Source organism: Geotrypetes seraphini, chromosome 1 (assembly GCF_902459505.1).
Source record: "Geotrypetes seraphini chromosome 1, aGeoSer1.1, whole genome shotgun sequence".
Lineage (NCBI taxonomy): Eukaryota > Metazoa > Chordata > Amphibia > Gymnophiona > Dermophiidae > Geotrypetes > Geotrypetes seraphini.
This window is the reverse complement of record NC_047084.1, coordinates 409562934-409583698: the sequence shown is the minus strand read 5'-3', so window position 1 is coordinate 409583698 and position 20765 is coordinate 409562934. Positions and strand designations below refer to the sequence as shown.

Sequence of the window (20765 nt, the reverse complement as noted above, 5' to 3'; positions counted from 1 at the left end):
ACAAGACTCAACAGTCCTTCGGGAATGAAGCAATGGGCACCACACAGATAAAGGAGTGGTACAACCTCTTCAGAAATGGCCGCACATCAGTGGAGAGCGAAGCACGTTCTGGTAGGCCCTCAACATCCAGAAATTAGATTGTCATTGACCAGGATGATGCAGGATCATCAAATCACCAAGGGGTACTACCAAGAGGTTCTGCATCGCATTCGCATTGGCAGCTCCATCACGATAACGCACCTGCTCATTCTTCACATTTGATACGGAGTTTCCTGGCCAAACACAACACACCTGATGACCTGATTCCACAGGCTCTCTACTCTCCCTACATGGCTCCGTGTGACTTCTGGTTTTTCCCCAAGCTGAAAATGCCCCCGAAAGGGACCAGATTTCAGTCAAGAGAAGACATGCAGAATGCGACAGACTAGCTGTGAACAATCTCAAAAGAGCCGTTCCAGCGCTGCTTCCGAAAGTGGCAGAACTGTTGGAAGAAGTAGCCCAAGGGGACTACTTTGAAGGAGATTAGTATAAGATTTGTTATATCTGAAATTGAGTATTTTTTATGAATAAGCGTCTGATACTTTTTGAACAGTCCTCATATTTTCTCGTAAATCAACAACTCCCAATGTGTCCTTGATGCCTGCTCTCCCAAAATTATAAAGGCCCTGAAGGATCATTCTGCTCCTTTATTTGCTGATACAACCAATACATCTCTGCTAGATGGGCATGTTCCTGATAGTCTTAAGTTAGCAGCTGTGAAGTTCCTCCTTAAGAAACCTTCTTCTGATCCCAACTTAATTGATAATTACAGACTGTATATCCTCTTTCTTTTCTAGCTAAAGCTCTTGAAACGGTAGTCTTTGACCAACTAACTGAATTTTTGCACACTAATTCAATCCTTGACCCCTTTCAGTTTGGTTTCTGCTCTTATCAAGACACTGAGACTCTTCTATCATTTTTGGACTTTATCTGTCTAGGGCGGCCGTGCTAGCCGCTATCGCATCCTCTTGAGCATGTGGTAGTTTTTAGGCCAGCGAGGGGATTAGCACGTGATAAAAAGTCACGCGCGTTAACCCCACTAGCGCGGCTTAATAAAAGAAGCCCTAGGTTTTAGTCAATTAAAACATTTTCTTCTAGTTAGCCTGGACATCTTGGCCACCTTTAATAATGTCCATTATCAAGTGCTGCTTAATAGACTACTTTCCATTGGTTTATTGAGCACAGTATACACGTGGCTTCAGTCCTTTCTTTCTAATAGATCTTATTCTGTATTTATTTCCCAAAGCAGATCCAATGAAACTCTCATTACTAGTGATGTTCCTCAAGGTTTCATTCTTTCACCCACTCTATTCAATATTTTTTTACTGACACTTTGTAAACTGCTTTTGCGCCTTGGCACTGTCTATCGTCTCTATGCCGAGACATTCAGTTCTCTCTTAAGGTTAAAAACAACATTGATGAGACAATTTTAGAACTTCAAATCACATCTGAACCTAATAGAACATTTGTTGCACAATAAATTATTGACGCTAAAATGATGCCCAAATCTGTAGCATGTTTCTATCTGATCTCCCTTCTCCTGATGTTCCAAAATCCCTTAGGATTGGCAATTTCAGTTTTGCTATAGTGAATAAAATGCGCAATCTGGGAGTCATTCTAGATTCCAGCCCCTCCATGAAGCACCATATCTTGAGAGTGGTTTTTGTGATTTTCCATAAGTTAAGGATTGTGAGATCCTATCCTTTTCTAACTCAGTAGCTCAGGCCTCAATTTTTACCTGCTTTGACCACTGTAATAGCCTTTTAGTCGAAACCTCAAACCCTACAACTTGCTCAAAATGCCATAAAAAGAATCAACACTAGTACTGGCATCCCTCCTGCCCTAAGCTTCCAACTGCCTAACTTACAAAGCTCTTCTTAATTTAGTGCCTCCCTCCCCGCCAATTTCCGCATTGTTGCAGCGTTACCAGCTTACCAGGATGCTACATTCCTCTGGTGATCATCTTCTTGAAACTCTCTTCAGATGACTGGTCTGGCTAGAAACTTATAGAAAATCTCTTTCAATGTCATGGTACCTAAACTTTGGAATGCTAAGCCTTCAACTCTCCTTACATTGTCCAGCTTTGGATCTTTAAAAAAAAAAGCTGAAAACTATTCTTTTACTTCATGCCTATAGAGTTTTAATGAGTGCACCCACTGTCTAACCATCTCAGTTCGGTGTTTTTGTTACCACTAACTGCTCATTGTCTATTGTTTCATTTAATGCTGTGCATGTCTTTTGCAATCCGCCTAGAACTTTGGATAGTGCAGAATAGAAATGTAGAAAATAAATAAATAACCTACTTTCTTTCTCTAATCTTTTGTCTTGCTATACCACATCATCCCAGTTCAGAATAAGAGTTATTAGAAACAAAACAATAATACTTTAATTAAGATTATCATTCTAAAAGTGTTTGAAAAATAAAAGCTTTCAGGTATTTACGAAAGATTTGATAAGATGTACATGATCTTAGATTGACTGGCAATTCATTCCAAATAGAGGTAAAAATAAATGACAAAGAACGATAAAGTAAATTCTTAGAATAAATACCCTATTAATAGATGGATACATCAAAGAATATGCGTGAGTAGATCTACAATTAGTTTGTCTAACAAAATTAGAAATGTCAAAGGATCTACTGACTGACAATAATAAAATTTTAAAAAGTTATTCAGGCACTCTCAAACTTAATTCTTTAATTAAGAGGCAGCCAATGAAGACTTCTTAAAAGGGGTGTTGCATTCTCACATTTTGATTTGCCATATATAAAAGGAGCTGTGGTATTCTGAATCAAATGTAATATTCTCAAATTACTAGCACTAATACCACAGTAAACTGAATTGCAGTAGTCCAGTTGTGATAATACAATTGACCAAACTAGAACTGCGAAATGTTGATGTTAAAGTAATCTGATTTAAGGCAACATAAACTGAAAAAAACATTTTCTAAGTAAATTATTTATGTGCTGTTGAAAAGTAAGATTTGAATCCAGAATTATGCCCAATACTAGTAAATTTTTCAATAAACAATGGTTCTCCACTATTCAGAAAGATATTTTTCTGGAATTTCTGGGTGTTCTATTCAATCCATAATAATTTGATTTTAGTAGAATTCAGCTTCATTCGAAGTTTAAAGAACCAGTCGGAGTCTAGATATACAAAAGCAAATATTAGAAGACAATGTCTCAAATCTGAACTTACCCCTTACAATATATAAATATCATCAACACAGGTGAAAAGAAATTCACCTGATCCCAAAGATAACAAGTTTAGTATAGTCATATAAACTTTAATAATACTGGAGACAGCAGTGACCCCTGAGAGATACTGCAACCCAGAGACCATGCAGAAGATGCTTTTCCATTAAAATTTATTACATGGGATCTAGTAACCAATAACTTATGCAACCAATTCAATATAAATTTAGGAGCTCAGTATTTTCTGAATATTGTGCCCAACATTTTTCAAACATGACAGCTTGTCTGCTGTAAAGTCTTACCTTTCGCCCAGCCGATAGCAATCATAATTATCCAAGCATTACTAAAACGGCTGTTGGCATGCAGTACGCCATTTACTATTTTCCATGTTCTGGTCACCTCCTTCATTCCAGCTAGCATAAGTCGAAGTGGTAGAAAGGAACAGCATTTATAGAATATGTTGCGCGGATAGTAAAATATTAAGTACCTGTAATATTAAAAGAAAGTTTGTGAGGGACTCTTCAGATAAACTTTGTTAAATAAATTAGTGCTAAAAAGAGTATACGGTGTTCCCCTGGTCGTTCGCGGTCGGCGGTTCGCTATCCTGGTCATTTGCAGTATTTTCTGACCGCGAACTGCTGACAAGGAGAGGGCAGCAGGAGGGCAGCAGGAGAGCAGCCGGAGCACCGCAAGTGCAGGAAATCACTCGCAGTACGCTCCAACCGCCTCTTCTTGCACTAAGTCGTGCCTTATCCAATCAGGAGCTGCTTTGACACGCAGCTCCTGATTGGATAAGGCCTGACTTAGTGCAGGAAGAGGCGGTCGGAGCATAGGTATAGGAATAGGTAGTGAGTTTGGAGGAGAAAAGAAAATATGCAATTTCCTCTTCAGTGATTTCAGAAAAGGAAGAAAAGGTGGCAGGGCTCTTTCACTTGCCAAAAAAGACTACTACACCCATTTGACAAACTCTCATGGATTCAACCCTCATCGTCTCTTTGCCATACTGAATTCTGTACTCAAAGTGCCCTCACCTCCAATCCCACTTTCACTTTCTCCCCAGACTATGGCTACTTCTACGACAAGCTTCACAAGATTGACCCTGTTGAAGTAGCCATAGTCTGGGGAGGAAGTGAAGGTGGAATTGGAGGTGAGGGCACTTTGAGTACAGAGTTCAGTACGGCAAAGAGACGATGAGGGTTGGATCCATGAGAGTTTGTCAAATGGGTGTAGTAGTCTTTTTTGGCAAGTGAAAGAGCCCTGCCACCTTTTCTTCCTTTTCTGAAATCACTGAAGAGGAAATTGCATATTTTCTTTCCTCCTCCAAACTCACTACCTATTCCTCTGATCTGATTCCTACCCATCTACTCAACACTATCTTTCCAACTGTCATGTCTTCCGCATATCCTCAGTCTTTCACATTCCACTACAACTGTTCCTGATGTCTTCAAATATGCCATAGTTACACCTCAAAAATCCCTCACTTGGACCCCTACCTGTTCTTCCAACTTTCACCCCATCTCCCTCCTCCCTTTCTTATCCAAACTATTCTTTGGGTTTTTGCCAGGTACTAGTGACCTGGATTGGCCACCGTAAGAATGGGCTACTGGGCTTGATGGACCATTAGTCTGACCTAGTAAGGCTATTCTTATGTTATGCTCTTATGTACTTAAACATGCTGTTTACCACCGTTTTCTTGACTTTCTTTTATCTCAAGCTATTTTTGATCCACTTCAATCAGGCTTCATTCTACAGAAACTACCCTTGCTAAAGTCTCCAATGATCTATTCCTGTCCAGATCCAAAGGACTCTATTCTATCCTCATCCTTCTCGATCTATCTACTGTTCTTGACAATGTTGATCACCACTTACTCCTTGATACACTATCCTCACTTGGATTTCAGGGCTCTGTTCTTTCTTGGTTTTCTTCTTACATAGTAACATAGTAAATGAAGGCAGATAGAGACCTGAATATTCAATTATAAATTCATGATTAAATTGTCTTACATTTCTGTAGACTGTAGAAGCCTGCCTGGTACAGTTCTTAGGTTCCAACTACTCACATTTTTCACCACAAGTGTACTAGTTAGAGTTGGATATGGGTTTGTCCCCTTCTCTACAGTCTACTGCACTGACCAATAGGCTACTCCAGAGACCTGCTTGCTGCTGGTATGTACTGTTTCATTCACATCTTTGGGGGGTGGGAGGGGGTTAGTAACCACTGAGGAAGTAGGGTAGCTATGCCTTCTCGCCTCCAGTGGTCATCTGGTCAGTTTGGCCACCTTTTTGGCACCTATTTATTAATGAAATAGGTTTAACCTCAAACATCCAAGTTTTGCCCTGGATGTTTCCTGCAATGTTCCATTATTGCAGAAAAATATCCAAATCATAAGTCTGCCATGATCCCGTCCAATATATGTCCCAACACCCCACCCCTTAAGATTTAGACACACTGCAGACAAACAGCATAAGAAACCATCTAAAAAGTATGTTTCAAAAATGGCAATTTAGATGTTTTAGCAAACAAAGAATCCAAATGCCACTTTATGCCATTTTTTGGATGCTTTTCTCTTTAAAAATGAATCTCATTGTTACTTCAATAAACATAATGAACAATAGAGGCAAAAAATAACTTTAAATTCAAATCGGGAAAATCCAAGATGGCTGCCTTGGGAGCACTTTTCAAAGGAAAATAGCCTGGGATTTTAGGGATGAGGGGACCTAGGACTAACACCCAAATTGCCTAAAAATTATTTTTGGAGATCATCAAAATTGCTGTGACAGGCTGTCAGCCCTGTACTCACTGTGTCATGCTATGCTGGGAGCTCCAGTAAAGGAAGCTGAAACAGCTTACAGGAAGATCCTTTGCCTCAACAAGCCTTGTATCCTGGACTGCTGGTCTTCTAACTGTCCCTCAAACCCAACAACACAGCCGGAGACCTCCGCCACCTACTGGACACACTGTGCACACGATCTGGCGGAGTTACACCGTCAACTCCAATCCCGGATACACCTCCATGGAGCCACGAAGCCTATGCTCAAACCCCTTAGCGTATGAACCTAGGGTGAGCCAGCTCCCAAGGGAACGGTCCCTGAGCCCTGATCTGAAAGTGCAGACAATCTCCCACAGCCAGAGCTGTCCCCTCAGGGAACCTCTACAGCATGAAGACTGTGAATTTGTGCAAAAAAATGAATAGAAGAAAAAATTAAACATGAGCAGAAAAGACTGGCTCCTACTGTTTTACTTGTAGGAAAGCAACTGGAGACCAGGGTGCAGTCCTGAGGTAAGAGGAGAGGGTCAGAAAAATTATGCAAATGAGGCTTCCTGCAAGCACTCTTGCAACATGGGATGCATAATCCACTTGTCCAAGAATAGAGTGGGATTGTACAAGAATATTCATTGTCTATACTGAAGGCATATATTTAGTCTTTCAAATTTTTCTTACAAAAGCAATTTGCTTACCAGCATGCAGATGCCAAAAATATGTTAGTGGTGTTTGTGAGGAATGCTGCTGGAGGTTCTGCAAGCATCAAGGATGACAGGATTCCCCCACCAAAGCAGCAAAGCATAGAACTGAACCAGCATGCAATGGGACTGCGCAATGCTACTTCCATTGTTCCTGAAATGACACAAAGTAAAAGGAAATCTGTTAATAAAAACAAATCTGTCAAATTTTGTAAGCTACATATTTTTTTCCTCATTCCAAAATATGGTAAAATGTATTCATTTCCTTGAGTCTTATTTGACCAGTCCAGACCAACAGGTTTGTGTCCCCCTACCAGTCAATGGAGGTAAATACAGAACTATTCTGGTGACTGGTATGTTAGAGACAGTGCAGTCTATTAGTCTCCAGTATGCCACTGGCAAAGCAGAATTAGGTCCATCTTGCCACACATCTGCTTATGTAACTCCATAAAAATCCTTGTAGCAGAAAGCAGAAAGAGCACACTACATCCAATGAACTATATACACAACACTGAAAGAGTGTGGGCTTAGTCCGAGAGGCATCCACTATGTTGCAATCTTCCAAGGCGAGCCTTGGACTGGCCTGACAGGACTCATGGAAAGAAAATTAAGAGGTATGAATAAATTTCATATTTCTTATAGTCCCACTAGAATAGTCCAGACCAACAAGATGTACCCAAGCAAAACCCCCTGAATCAACACAAGACCCCCTGGATCACTGCTCTGCCAAAGGCTCTGTTCAGAATATCAAGTCTGTTCAGAATATCAAGTCTTGCAGTGTTTCACAAAGGAGTGCAGCGATGAGCAAGTAGCCACTTTGTAGATGTCGTCAATTGTGACCAACTGGACCTCTGCTCAAGAAGCTACCGTACCTTTACTTTGGCAGAAAGGGCCTTCAGGCCCATCAGCATCACATTTCCATGGATGATGTAAGCTGTTTCAAAGCCCGTCATAATCTACTGCACTAAAGGACAGAGGTTACCAGATCTTTATGCAACCCCTGAAACAGGATGAAGAGTATTTTCAAAAGGCAGAAGGGATTGGTCACTTCAAAATATCAGAGCAGTGCACAATGGACATCCAAATTGTGGATTCTCCTGTCTGCAGCCATCCATTCCTTTTATTTTTTATCTTTTCTCTTTCTGTTTTTGAGCGATATATAGGTACTCATTGGGGGGGGGTTTAGGCAGTGGCGTACTAATGGGGGGACGGGGGAGGGCGGTCCGCCCCAGGTGCAGCCTTAGGGAGAGTGCACAGCGGGCCCGGTCCCTATCGCGCTCCCTCCCCTCTTTACTGCCGCCGCCGAGTTGAATCGGCTCCCTTTCTCCCTTACCTTCTTGGCGCTTTCACACACCCCTCCCCCCAACAGGCCTCATCAAGTTGCGCCGCAGCCACCAGAGCTCCAATGACAATGAGCATATACGCGGCCAGCACTTGCAGCTCCTCCTATGGCCGCATCAACACTCGGGCCCACTTCTGGTGCTCCAAGCGCCCTAATAAGCCTACCCTAGGCAATGAGCAAGTTCACGGCAGACTGGCGGCCCTGTGGCGGCCCAACAAACTCACAGCCTGATGCAATCTTCAGCGTCCTGCTTCTGGTGGCCTTCACAGTCACATATCGGCACTCCCAATGGCTCATAGCCACCCCTAGGCAACGAGCAACACCACAGCTGCCGGGTCCCCACAGTCTTCTGCCATAGTCATGGCCCCCAGGTAAATTTATATTTATTGTTAACCATGGTTACAATACAGAACAATATTTGACATATTAGGAAATATTGTAGAGGACAAATATCCCCCTTTCACTAATGAATAATGCGGGTTTTAGCGCTGGCAGCGGGGGTATCTGCTCTGAAGCTCACCCATGCTAGAAGGAGGGGGTATGTTAGCACTTGGTTCTCAGACAGGCCTAGCTTCCAAGTCCAGCATCTTCCTGGACATACAGTGCAAATATTAGATTTTTAACTAGTTTCCAGAGCCCAAAACCTCCTTCCTTAAATCAGGACAAGCATACTATAACAATACTATACTGTCCAGACCTGAAAGAGGAAGGAAGTTTTGACCTTTGAAATCTTGTCAAAAAATGTATTTTGTCAATAAAAAGGTATCACTTTTTATTTTCCACTTTTTAAAATTTATTTTTTAACCTTTTAAACTGGATTAACACAGCTACCACATTACTTCATCCTAAATTAAAAATAATTTTGTTCTACCATTGCTGTCTGGCCATTTCATTTTTTTTCTAATTGTGTTAGCCGTGCATGCCTCTCTCTCTCTCTCTCTGCTTCTGACATGCAGCATTGCCCCACTTTCTCTCTCTCTCCCACTCCTCTTCCCTTGTACCATTTACCATTACCCAGTCTCTTTCTCCTGCCACATCCAGTATTGCCCGTCTTGCTCTCTCGTCTCCTATACAGTATTGCCTTTCTCTCTCTCCCCGTCATCCAGTATCTCCTCTCTACCTCTCCCCATTCATCATCTCCTCTTGTCTCTCCTCCTCTTTCCCCACCAACATGCAGCACTGCCCGTCTCTCTGCCCCTTTCCCACTGAATCATTCAGCATTCCTGCTGCTTATCTCTCTTCTCCCATCCAGCACTGCCTCTATCTCTCCCTCCTCCTATGCTGTATTTCTCCTCTCTTCTGTCTCTCCAGCCCAGTAGCATAGCTAGAACCTTCATTTTTGGGTGGACTGGGTGGGCACAAACCACTAATTTCTTCTATACCTGCTACCCCCTCCCCCCCTCCCGAAGTAATAAAAATGAATACCTAGGCTCCATCAGTTGAATCCTCTCTGGAGTCCCCCTCAAGAGCAGTCTCATTCCCGCATTAGTCAACAGCACATTAACAGCTGCTAACACCAGAATTGCACTCCCCCCTCCCCCATGAATGCTCATTTCAACCCCAATCACATATGTGCAGGGGTTCTAATTAAACTGAGCCTATGGGGGTGGGGTGAGGGAATGCCAACATCAGCAGCCGGAACCCTCTGTAGACTGCTGTAGGAATGAGAGTGTTTGGGGGACTCCAAATATGGGGCTATCATGCGTCCGGGAAAACCCAGACATGTCCTCTTTTTCCTGGTTTTTGAAAACCCCAATGAGCTCCTGCCATATCTGGAGGGCCTCTGAGCCTTGTTACAGCAGCTGGAGCGTTGAAGCTGCGTGTGGCTGTCGTAAAGGTCATCTCTCACACAACCGGAAGTTGCATCAGAGACAACCTTTACAGCAGCCATATTCAACTACAATGCTCAGGCTGCTGTAAGAAGGCAGTTTAGACATCGCCGGCCACAGGGCAGGGAGGTTTGTCAGACCGGGCCTGTTGGGGAGGGGGGGAGGTGAAAGCGCCACATAAGTAAGGGGCAGTGAAGGAGAAAGGGAGGAAAGGTGGGGTGGAGAGGAAAAGACGCTTTAGGGAAATGGGTAAAACAGAGGGGGAGAAGGACGCTGAAAGCACATGGGGAAGACAGAGGGGGGAGAAGGACGCTGAAAGCACATGGGGAAGACAGAGGGGGAGAAGGACGCTGAAGGGAAATGGGGAAGAGAGAGTGGGGAGAAGACACTGAAGGGAAACGGGGATGACAGAGTGGGGAGAAAACGCTGAAGAGAAATGGGGAACAGAGTGGGGAGAAGATGGGTGAAGAAGATGGAGGAAGAAGACAGAGATACCAGACTATAGGGGGGGGAGAGGAGGGAAGAAGATGGGTGCCAGATCAATTTGGAAAGGGGGAGAAAGAGAGAGGCACAGTAACAGAGCAAATGAGAAGATGAGGAATTGAATGAGAAGATGAGGAAAGCAGAAACCAGATAACAAAGGTAGAAAAAAAATTCTATTTCTTTTTCTTTTGCTTCAGGATAAAGTACTATATTAGTTGTGTTGATAAAAATTTATAAACAAAGCCCTGCCAGCTGAACATCTCTTTCTCCAGTTCAGCAGCCAGAACTTTGATTTATAAGGAAGGAATAAGCTAAATATTGCAGTACTGAGGCTTGTATGGATGTTACGGGGACAGTGATGGAGCAGTGAAGGGGACGGTGCAGTGACGGGGACAGATTTTTTCCCCATGTTATTCTCTAGTGCTCACGTCAAAAGCTTCCCTCTGACTCAGCTTCCTGTTTCCGCTTTTGACTGAGCACCGCGTTGCTGATCTGAAGTTCTGTTGATGCCGGGGGTAGAAGGAGGCCCGTTGCAGATCTTAAGTGTCATCGCGGGGGGGGGGAGGGGGCATTGCCAATCTTGTTGTCAAAATCGGAAAGGTGAGGAAGGGAGAAAGATGGGCCTGTGCTGGATGGAGAGATTGAGAGAAGGGGGCAGATGATGGAAGTGGGGAAAAGGGGCAGATGATGGAAGTAGGGAGAAGGGGCAGATAATGGAAGTGGGGAGAGAGAAGAGGAGTAGATGATGGAAGTGGAAGGAAAGAGAGAGAAGGGGCAGATGATGGAAGTGGGGGGAAAGAGAGAGAAGGGGCAGATGATGGAAGTTGAGAGAAGGGGGAGAGAGAAGAGGGAGAAGGGAGAGCAAATGCTGAATGAAAGTGGAGAAAAAGAACACATACTGGATGGAAAGAGGGATAAAGATAAAGGACACATGCTGGATGGGGGAAGAAGATAGAGTTAGTGAGATAGTGGAGGGGTGAAGGAAAGGGGTGGCATGCTGTGCGTAGACATAGTGAAAAGAGGGAAACTGAGGACTGCATAGTAAGAAAGAATTTAATTTAGACGAAGGCAGAAAATAAAGAAGGAAGACCAGAGAAGGGAAGAGAGAGAGAGAGAGATGCCAGAGAAAGGGGAAGGAGACAGAGATATCAGATCTGAGTGGAGGAAATGAGAAGAGAGAGATACTAAAAACCACAGGGGGGGGAAGAGAGATGAAAGGAGAAAGATGCCAGACCATGAGGGAACAGAGGGAAGATGATGAATACCAGACCAAAGGGGGAGGGGTCTAGAGGAAAGATGGCAGGGAGAGACAGACAGTTTCTGGAAGGAGCAGACAGTGGATGGAACGGGCAGATGCTGGATTGAAGAGACAGGGCAGATGCTGAAAGGAAAAGAGTGAAACGAAGATAAAAGCAGAAACCAGAGACAACAAAAGGTAGAAAAAAATCATTTTATTTCTATTTTGTCATTAGAATATATCAGATTTGAAATATATATCCTGCTAGAGACATAACTGGGGACTGCAAAGCCCAGGCAGTGCTTCTTTAAATTCTAGCTGGCTTAGGGCTCTCTCGGACTAGGGGGCAGTTGCCCTAGTTGCACTCCCCTAACACTATTCCTGTCATGTGTGACTGCAGTATTCTGTTAGCATGATATTTCTGTGTAGCATTCTATAATAATTTGGCTTGTTCAGTTTTCTTGATAGTAGAGGGGATATATGTGAAAGGGAGGGGAGACAGGGGTTTTGTTGGTCCTTGCTCTGTATATTTATATTTATAAAATGACAATTGTACAGAATATTGTTTCTTTTTATACTTTAATAAAATATGTTCTATATAAAATCATAACTGAGACTTGTGCAGATGGGATCAGATGGTTTGCGGGGATTGAGCTTGCGGAGACGGGGCAGAAATGTGTTTTTCTAATTTCAGTCTTAGTAGTTTGCCAGTCCACAAAATAATTATTTTATTTCTGCCGGTCCACGGGTGTAAAAAGGTTAAAAACACTGCTCTAGGGCAGAGTTGGCAGATGCGCTAAGGTGCAGGAAGGTCCACCGATGACTCGTATGCCAGCTTTGCTCCGGAAGAAGTAAGTTATGTGAAGAAAGGGATTGCAGAAGAGAGGTGTGGGAGAGGAGAGAGATGCCAGACCAATGGGGGTGAAAGGAGAGATGGAAGGGGGGAGGCATACAGTTTCTGGAAGGGGCATAGAAAGAGAGAAGATGCCATATAGGGAGACAGTGGATGGAAGGAAGAGAGTAACAAGAAGATGAGGAAAGCAGAAACCAGAGAAGACAAAGGTAGAACAAAAATTTTCTATTTATTTATTGCTTTTCGAGACATGTGTTACTGTTTCTGTGGTGTTGCATTATATACAGAGTCCAGCTTCTTACTGGTTCAATTTAACCTTTGTCTATGTATTTCTATTTTATCCCTCCTTTACAAAACTATGGAGCGTCAGAGCTGTTACCACCATGGCTAAAATCCACGCTACAGTTTTGTAAAAGGGGGAGGGGTTAGTTTGTGATGACATATTTCATACTAGCATATTAGGCGAAGGTGTTCAGTGTGTTCGAAAGACATGGTTTTCTGTTAGGATTGACGGTGTAGGATTGAACTGTACTAAGTTCAAGTTCAAGTTCACGTTTATTTGATAAATCGCCTATATAAAAAAATATTCTAAGCGATGCACAGTTTAAAACAACTTATGGGGGAACAATCAATCTTAAAACAATCTTAAAACCATTTTAACAAAGTTTAAAAACATTAGTTTAAAAGACAAACGAAATCAAAACAAATAAGGTTTCTTCATAAATATAATTTAGGGACAAACAGGATACACAAAGGGAAAGGGGAAAAAGTTACAATTATCTTAGTCTAGTAAAAAACATAAAAGAGGTAAAAACACAAAAGGGGGGGGAGAAAAAAAAAAATTAATAAAAGAAAAAATAAAAAGTTGGTTTGAAAAAATGATCATAGCCTTAGAAGATTAGTTAGAAAACGCATCATTATATAGAAATGTTTTTAAAAGTTTTTTAAAAGTGATAAGATCTTTTTCTTTTCTAATAAAGAGAGGCAGAGCGTTCCAAGTTTGAGGAGCTAAAACAGAAAACATTTCATTTCTCCTTGTACCCACTATTTTTAAGGACGGGACTGATAATAGATCGGAGAGCTCGAGAAGAATGATAAGGAATAATCATTCTAGATATGAACTGTGGTTCGTTAAATAGCAGTAATTTGAAAACTAAAAATGCTATTTTAAAAGTAATCCGATGATTAATAGGCAGCCAATGGGATTTGATCAAAAGTGGTGTTACATGGTCATATTTTTTTGCTTTGTGAATGAGTTTTATTGCAGTGTTTTGGATTATTTGAAGTCTCTTCTTTTCTTTTTGCGAAACATTGAACAGCAGAGAATTGCAGTAGTCTAGTTTTGAGATGATCATAGAATGGATAAGTATGTTGATAGATTTTGGTTCTAGAAATGATGAAATAGATCGTATTAGACGGAGTTTGTAGAAGCAGGATTTAATGGTTTGGCTAATATGATTATGAAAGGTTAGATTATTGTCAATGATTACGCCTAGGATTTTTAAAGTAGATACTAGTTCTATTGGAGTGTTGTCAAGTACAAAAGAGGAAATTGGGGTGATGTCTTTTCTCCAAGTAAAAATCATTGTTTGCGTTTTCTGTATATTTAAAGATAGTTTATTAAGGTTGAGCCAGTTTTTTACTGTATCCAGTTTACTATTAATTGTTTTAATTTCTTCATCTTTTTCGGGATCAAACGGGTAAAGAAGTTGAATATCATCAGCATAAGAAAATGAAGTAAAGCCCAATGATTGACAAATAGTAAGTAGTGGGGAAAGGAAAATGTTAAAGAGAAGAGGTGACAGAATAGAACCCTGGGGGATTCCGAATGGTGAAGAGTAAGAAGTAGAGTGATCGTCTTTAACTGTAACAATGGAAGAACGATTAGAGAGAAAAGAAGTAAACCAGTTTAGGACCTGTCCACTGATGCCAAAAGATTCCAGACGATTAAGTAAAAGAGCGTGGTCGATAGTGTCAAAAGCCGCAGAAAGATCTAAAGAAAAAAGGGCAACCGATTTATGATGATCTAGGTAATAATGGATGTTGGTTATGAGACCTAACATTGAGTATTCAGTATTCTGATGTTTGCGAAATCCCGTTTGATTAGGGTGTAGTACGTTAGATGATTCGATAAAGTCCGAAAGCTGTTCGAAGACCAGTTTTTCAGTTAGTTTTGCTAAAAAGGGTAAATTGGAGATTGGATGGTAATTGGATACGTCATTACGATTGGCATTATATTTTTTCAGTATTGGAGTAACTGTAGCTATTTTCCAGTTGGTAGTCTGGCTTGTTTAGTTTTACAATGGATGTATTGATGTACTGCTCACTGCAGTATGTAAGATGCTGCCTTTTCCTAGGTACTCATGTGTGATGTGTGGCTTGTTACTAAAAATCATGTTTTTCGTACAGATGGAGGGGTGCCAAAAAATGATGGGCCCCGGGTGTCACATATGCTAGGTACGCCACGGGTTTAGGTGCTATTGCAAGGAGAATCACCCTTGACTAGTTTATTAAAAGAGTTGACGCATGCCATTATGCCACTTAGGGTGTTGTGCTGCAATTTGTGAAATTTGATTCTAGTATACTTTTAGAAGACTATTTTGATATTTTTAGAGGACAGTTGATGTGTTTGCAATTTATCATTTACATTTTCTATTAGTTTATTTAATTTGTTTTCTATCCCATTCTCCCTAAGAGCTCAGTTTTGAATTCTAAGTATTTTAGACATATTTTTATATTTTAATTAATTAGTTTATTTTATACTAACTTGTAAGTGTTTTTGGTTGGTTTTTGATGTCTTGTCCATAGAGAATGACACAGTGAAAAAATTCATCACCGTTCCTGTCCCCACGGGAAACCATCTCCATGTCATTTTTTTAAAATTCTTTATTGATTTTCCAAACATCAACATGCAAAACACAAACATGTATACATATAATAAATCAATAAAAGCACATTAATCTTACAAATATACATAAGCAACCATTTTATCCCCCCCACACCTCCCCCCATGACTAACCATTAAAAACACAACATAGATTCTTTCTATAACCTTTCCCTATTTAAAGTAGTAATGTAATCCTACCCTCCTCCCACCCACCCTAGATGTATATATCAAAGGGCTAAAATTAAGATAGAAATAGCTTCCCCCCCACACACACTCTCACCCTTCCCTGGATGTGTATGGAAATAAACAAAAATAAATTATAGACAAAAGACAACTATAGTGAAGTAATAAAAGATGTCAACGGGCCCCAAACCAGTTTAAATAAATTACTATGCCCCAACATGTCAGCATTCATCTTCTCATACCTCATAAATTCGCCCACCAAAAAGCAAAGTTAAGGCGATCGTAATTTTTCCAATTACGAGTTACCATCTGCATGGCTATCCCATTCTTTAAGGAGAGAGGGTAGAATCAGAGTATGAATGGGCACAACCACTGAACCTCAAAAGCATTGCATTGAAAAATGCTGGTGTAGAAGAACTGAGTTTGAGATAGACACTAAAGAATGACATAGTAACATAGTAGATGATGGCAGAAAAAGACCTGAATGGTCCATCCAGTATGCCCAATCTGATTCCATTTAAATTTTAAAAAATATATATATTTTTTTTCTTCTTAGCTATTTCTGGGCAAGAATCCAAAGCTCTACCCGGTACTGTGCTTGGGCTCCAACTGCTGAAGTCTCCATCAAAGCTCACTCCAGCCCATCTACACCCTCCCAGCCATTGAAGCTCTCCCCAGCCCATCCTCAACCAAAAGGCCATATACACAGACGTGTAAGTCTGCCCAGTACTGGCCTTAGTTCTTCAATATTTACTATTATTTTCTGATTCTATTCATCCCACGCTTCTTTGAACTCCTTCACCGTTTTCCTATCCACCAACTCTCTCGGGAGCACCTTCCAGGCATCCACCACCCTTTCCGTAAAGTAGAATTTCCTAGTATTGCTCTTGAATCTACCACCCCACAACCTCAAATTATGTCCTTTCTCTGGAAAAGATTTTGTTTTACGTTAATAACCTTTCAAGTATTTGAACGTCTGAATCATAGCTCCCCTGTCCCTCCTTTTTTCTAGGTTATACATATTCAGGGCTTCTAGTCTCTCCTCATACATCTTCTGGCGCAAACCTCCTATCATTTTCGTCGCCCTCCTCTGGACCGATTCAAGACTTCTTACGTCCTTCGCCAGATACGGTCTCCAAAACTGAACTCAATACTCCAAGTGGGGCATCAACACCTTCTTCCTTCTACTGGCTACGCCTTGTCACACTGTTTTTTTCGTCTTTAGATCTTCTGACACTATCACCCCAAGGTCTCTCTCCCCGTCTGTGCATATCAGCATCTCACCTCCCAGCACAGACTAGATCTTCTAGACTCCCCTCTATCTCCCCTGTCCCGCAACTATGATAAAACAACTACAGACAGTATAAAACCCAGCTCTGAGTCTTATCTATTCACTGAGGAAACACGATCACATCATAAGGGCATACCTCGAATCAAACTGGCTCCAAATACAAGTAACAACACTATTCCAATTCTACTGTCTACTATTTAAAACCATTAATGGAGACAGCCCTGCCTACTTGAACAACCGCTCTCAATTTTCCAAAGTAGTCATTCATGTACAACCTTGTCGAATGCCTTCTGAAAATCCAGATATACAATGTTGACCGGGTCACCATTGTCTATCTGCCTGTTTACTCCCTCGAAGAAGTGCAGCAAGTTCGTCAAGCAAGATCGTCCTTTACTGAAGCCATGCTGACTGGTCCTTATCAGATTGTGTCCATAGAGGTGATCAATGATGCGATCTTTTATCAGCGTCTCTACCATCTTTCCCGGTACCGAGGTCAGACTCACCGGTCTGGAGTTTCTCGGATTTCCCCTCGAACCTTTTTTGAAGATTGGTGTAACATATGCCACCTTCCAGTCTTCTGGAATCTTTCCCGATTTGATCGACAGATTGGCTATTAGTTGAAGCAGTTCAACTACAGTCCCTTTCAGTTCCTTAATGACCCTCGGATGGATGACATCCGGACCTGGGAATTTGTCGCTCTTAAGCCTATCAATCTGCCCGCATACTTCTTCTAGACTGACCGTCAACCTTGTTAGTTTCCCTTCTCCGCCTCCAGCGTATAGCCTGTCAGGTTCCGGTATGTAGTGTATATCCTCTTTAGTAAATACAGACGCAAAAACTGTGTTCAGTTTATCGGCGATAGCTTTGTCATCATTTAGCACTCCCTTTATTCCATGATCATCCTTCGCGGGTCGTTTCCCCTTAATATATCGAAAGAACAACTTGAAGTTTTTTGCCTCCTTGGCTATTTTTTCCTCGTAGTCTCTTTTGGCCCCTTTTACCACTTTATGGCACCTGCGTTGATGCTATTTGTGCTTTTTCCAGTTTTTGTCCGTTTTTGACCTTTTCCATTCCTTAAACGAAGTTTTCTTGTCTCTGATCGTTCCTTCACCGCTACAGTGAGCCACGCCGGTTCCTTGTTCTTTTTCCTCTTGGATCTCTTGTTGATACGCAGTATATATAGAGTTTGCGTCTCGGTGACTGTATCCTTAAAAAGGAACCAAGCTTGCTCTAGCGTTTTTACAGTTCTTATCCTCTTCTTAATCTTCTTCCCCACCAGGAGTCTCATTCCTTTGTAATTCCCTTTTCAGAACTTCAGTGCCCTGGCTGTCGTTCTGGATCGATATTTCACCCCTGCATCCAGGTCGAAGCGGATCATGTTGTGATCGCTGTTTCCCAGTGTCCCTTCTACTTCTACACCTTGTGCCAGTCCTCGCAGTCCATTTAGAATTAAGTCCAGAATTGCATTTCCTCTTGTATTTTCCTTGACAAGTTGTTCCAGGAAGCAATCGCCTACATACAGCATCCAAGAACTTGGTCTCCCTAGCACAGCCGGAGGTGCCTAGGTTCCAGTCTGTCCCCGGATAGTTGAAGTCACCCATGATAACTGTGTTGCCTCCCTTGCAGTTACATTTAATCTCGTCCGTCATTTCTCCATCAATTTCTTCGGACTGCCCTGGGGGTCGGTAGGAGATGCCGATCTTTGTTTCCAGTCCATCTGTTCCCAGAATTTTGACCCATAGAGACTCTAACTTATCTGTCTGTTGTGGAATATTCTCTCCAGTAGATTAAATTCCCTCTTTGACGTATATGGCAATGCCCCCACCTTTTTAAGCCACTCTGTCTCTGCGGTATAGTTTGTATCCTGGTAGCACAGTGTCCCAGACATTTTCCTCAGTCCACCATGTTTCCGTGATGCCGATGATGTCAAGGTTATCTTTTTGTGTCATAGCTTCTAATTCGCCCATCTTATTCCTTAGGCTCCTTGCGTTTGTGTACATACACTTGAGTTTGCGGCTTGTTCCTTTCTTGCATTTCCTTCCCTCTTTTCGATCTGTCTTGCCTGTGATCCGGTGAGTCTTCCCCTTTATCTTGCTGCACGGTATCCTCCGGGTATACTGGTTCCCAAACCATCGACTTTTTCTCGGTCGACTTTTGGCTTTCCCCTTCTTCTCAGTTTAAAAACTTCTCAACTTCTCTCTTGATGTTGCTTGCTTCTGTCTCTGCTGAGGTGGAGTCCATCCTTTCTGAATAGCTTGTTCTTCCCCCAGAACATTGTCCAGTTGCACAAGAAATGGAATCCTTCTTCTCACACCAGTGCCACATCCACGCGTTGGCTGCTTGCAGCTCCGTCTGCTTCTTCTCTTCTCGTCTTCCCTGGGTACTGGCAGGATCTCCGAAAATGTTATCCTCTGTGTTCTGGTCTTCACCTTCCTTCCTAGAATGCGGAACTGGTCCTTCAGTACTTCTCTGTTGTAGTTCCTGTTGCCCACGTTGTTCATCCCCACATGGATCACTACCACCATATCTTCTTCTTCCACACTATCGATGATCTTGTCGATGCGGCTAGCTATGTCTTCTACCTTGGCTCCCAGTAGGCAGGTCACCAGCCGATCCAGTATTCCTCCCGCTATGTGGCTGTCGACTTGCCTGATGATGGAGTCACCCACGACAATTGCTGTCCTATCTTCTCGATTCTCCAGCCGCAGGTCTGTGTCCCTGGTGTATGTCCATCTCTCCAGCTATAGGTCCATATCCTTCGTTCCCATCCATTTCCTCTCATCCTGGCATTCGTCTTCTTGTGAGTTCCCTCCGCTGTTTCCAGATCTCACTGTTGTGTCACCCATTTCCTCCTGGTGGCTGTCCATCTGGTGGTCCACGCTCTCTGTAGGTGTATCCTGGTAGTTCCACTATTGCTGCTGTTTTTCCATGGCCTCCCTGTATGTCTCCTCTATGAAGTTCTCCAGCTTCTGGACTTCTTCCTTGATGGTGTCCTCTGTCCTGATGTTCTCTGCATCTCTGTCCTCCTCCTCCACTGCTTGAAGTGCCTCCAGTTCCAGTATCCTGCCCTCCAGGAGTCTGAATTGTTTCTTCGGCTCTCCAGTTCTCCGCCATCGAGCGCAAACATAAGATCGCCTCCGAGGGGAGGTAGTAATACATATGGCAGACGGTGCAGAAAACTGGGTAGCTCAGTATCCTGCTTCGATCTGCTGCTTCCATTGCTGCCCGCTTGCCGGCCTGCTGTGGATGTCTTCTGTGGCTGCTGTGGATGTCCTATGTGCCTGCTGTGCCCTCTGTGTCTGCCTGGTTGTGTGTCCTCTGTGCCTGCTGTGGCTTTCTTCTGCACCTGTTGTGTCCTCTGTATCTGCTGTGTCCTCTGTACCTGCTGTGTCTGCCTGGTTGTGTGTCTCTGTATCTACTGTGGTCTCTTTTTGCTCTCCTTTAGTGGTGGCTCGTCCCTTCTCAAGGTCCTTCGCAAAGGTACTCTCGCTAAGGGGGAGCTCCGATGGATGACGTCGGGGGTGGGCGGAGCTAACTCTCGCCGCTGCTCCTTCTGTTCCTGCCTCTTTCTCTCCTGTTTTTCTCCTCTGAACTTCTCCTGCTTTCCCCCTCTGTTCCTCTGCTACTCTCCTCTCTGAGCTTTTTACAGAGCCGAACAGCTGTGCGCCGTTGGCCCCTCCTCTTTTAAGGGAGCGCTCCTATGGATGACGTCGGGGGGGTGGGCAGAGCTAACTCTTGCCGCTACCCCTTCTATTCCTGCCTCCTTCTCTCCTGCTTTTCTCCTCTGAACTTCTCCTGCTTTCCCCCTCTGTTCCTCTCCTACTACTCTTCGGTGTCTACTCTGTTACAAATCTTGATATCATCCGCAAAAAGACAAACTTTTCCTTCAGCAATGTCACTCACAAACATATTGAACAGCCCCAGTACCTAACCCTGAGGGACTCCACTACTCATCTTTCCTT

At 42.7% G+C, this 20765-nt stretch overlaps 1 protein-coding gene across 2 annotated transcripts in view; it reads right to left on the bottom strand.

Moving 5' to 3' along the window:
• TMEM38B (transmembrane protein 38B) overlaps window positions 1–20765 on the bottom strand; it is a 107184-nt gene that overhangs the window by 61875 nt on the left and 24544 nt on the right. For both annotated transcript variants that reach the window (XM_033918538.1, XM_033918529.1), the window contains 2 exons: window positions 6696–6852; window positions 3538–3722 (listed from right to left, as the gene is read on the bottom strand). In XM_033918538.1, coding sequence (XP_033774429.1) covers window positions 3538–3722; window positions 6696–6847 — 337 coding nt within the window. In that variant the 5' untranslated portion in view covers window positions 6848–6852. The remainder of the gene's footprint in view (window positions 1–3537; window positions 3723–6695; window positions 6853–20765) is intronic.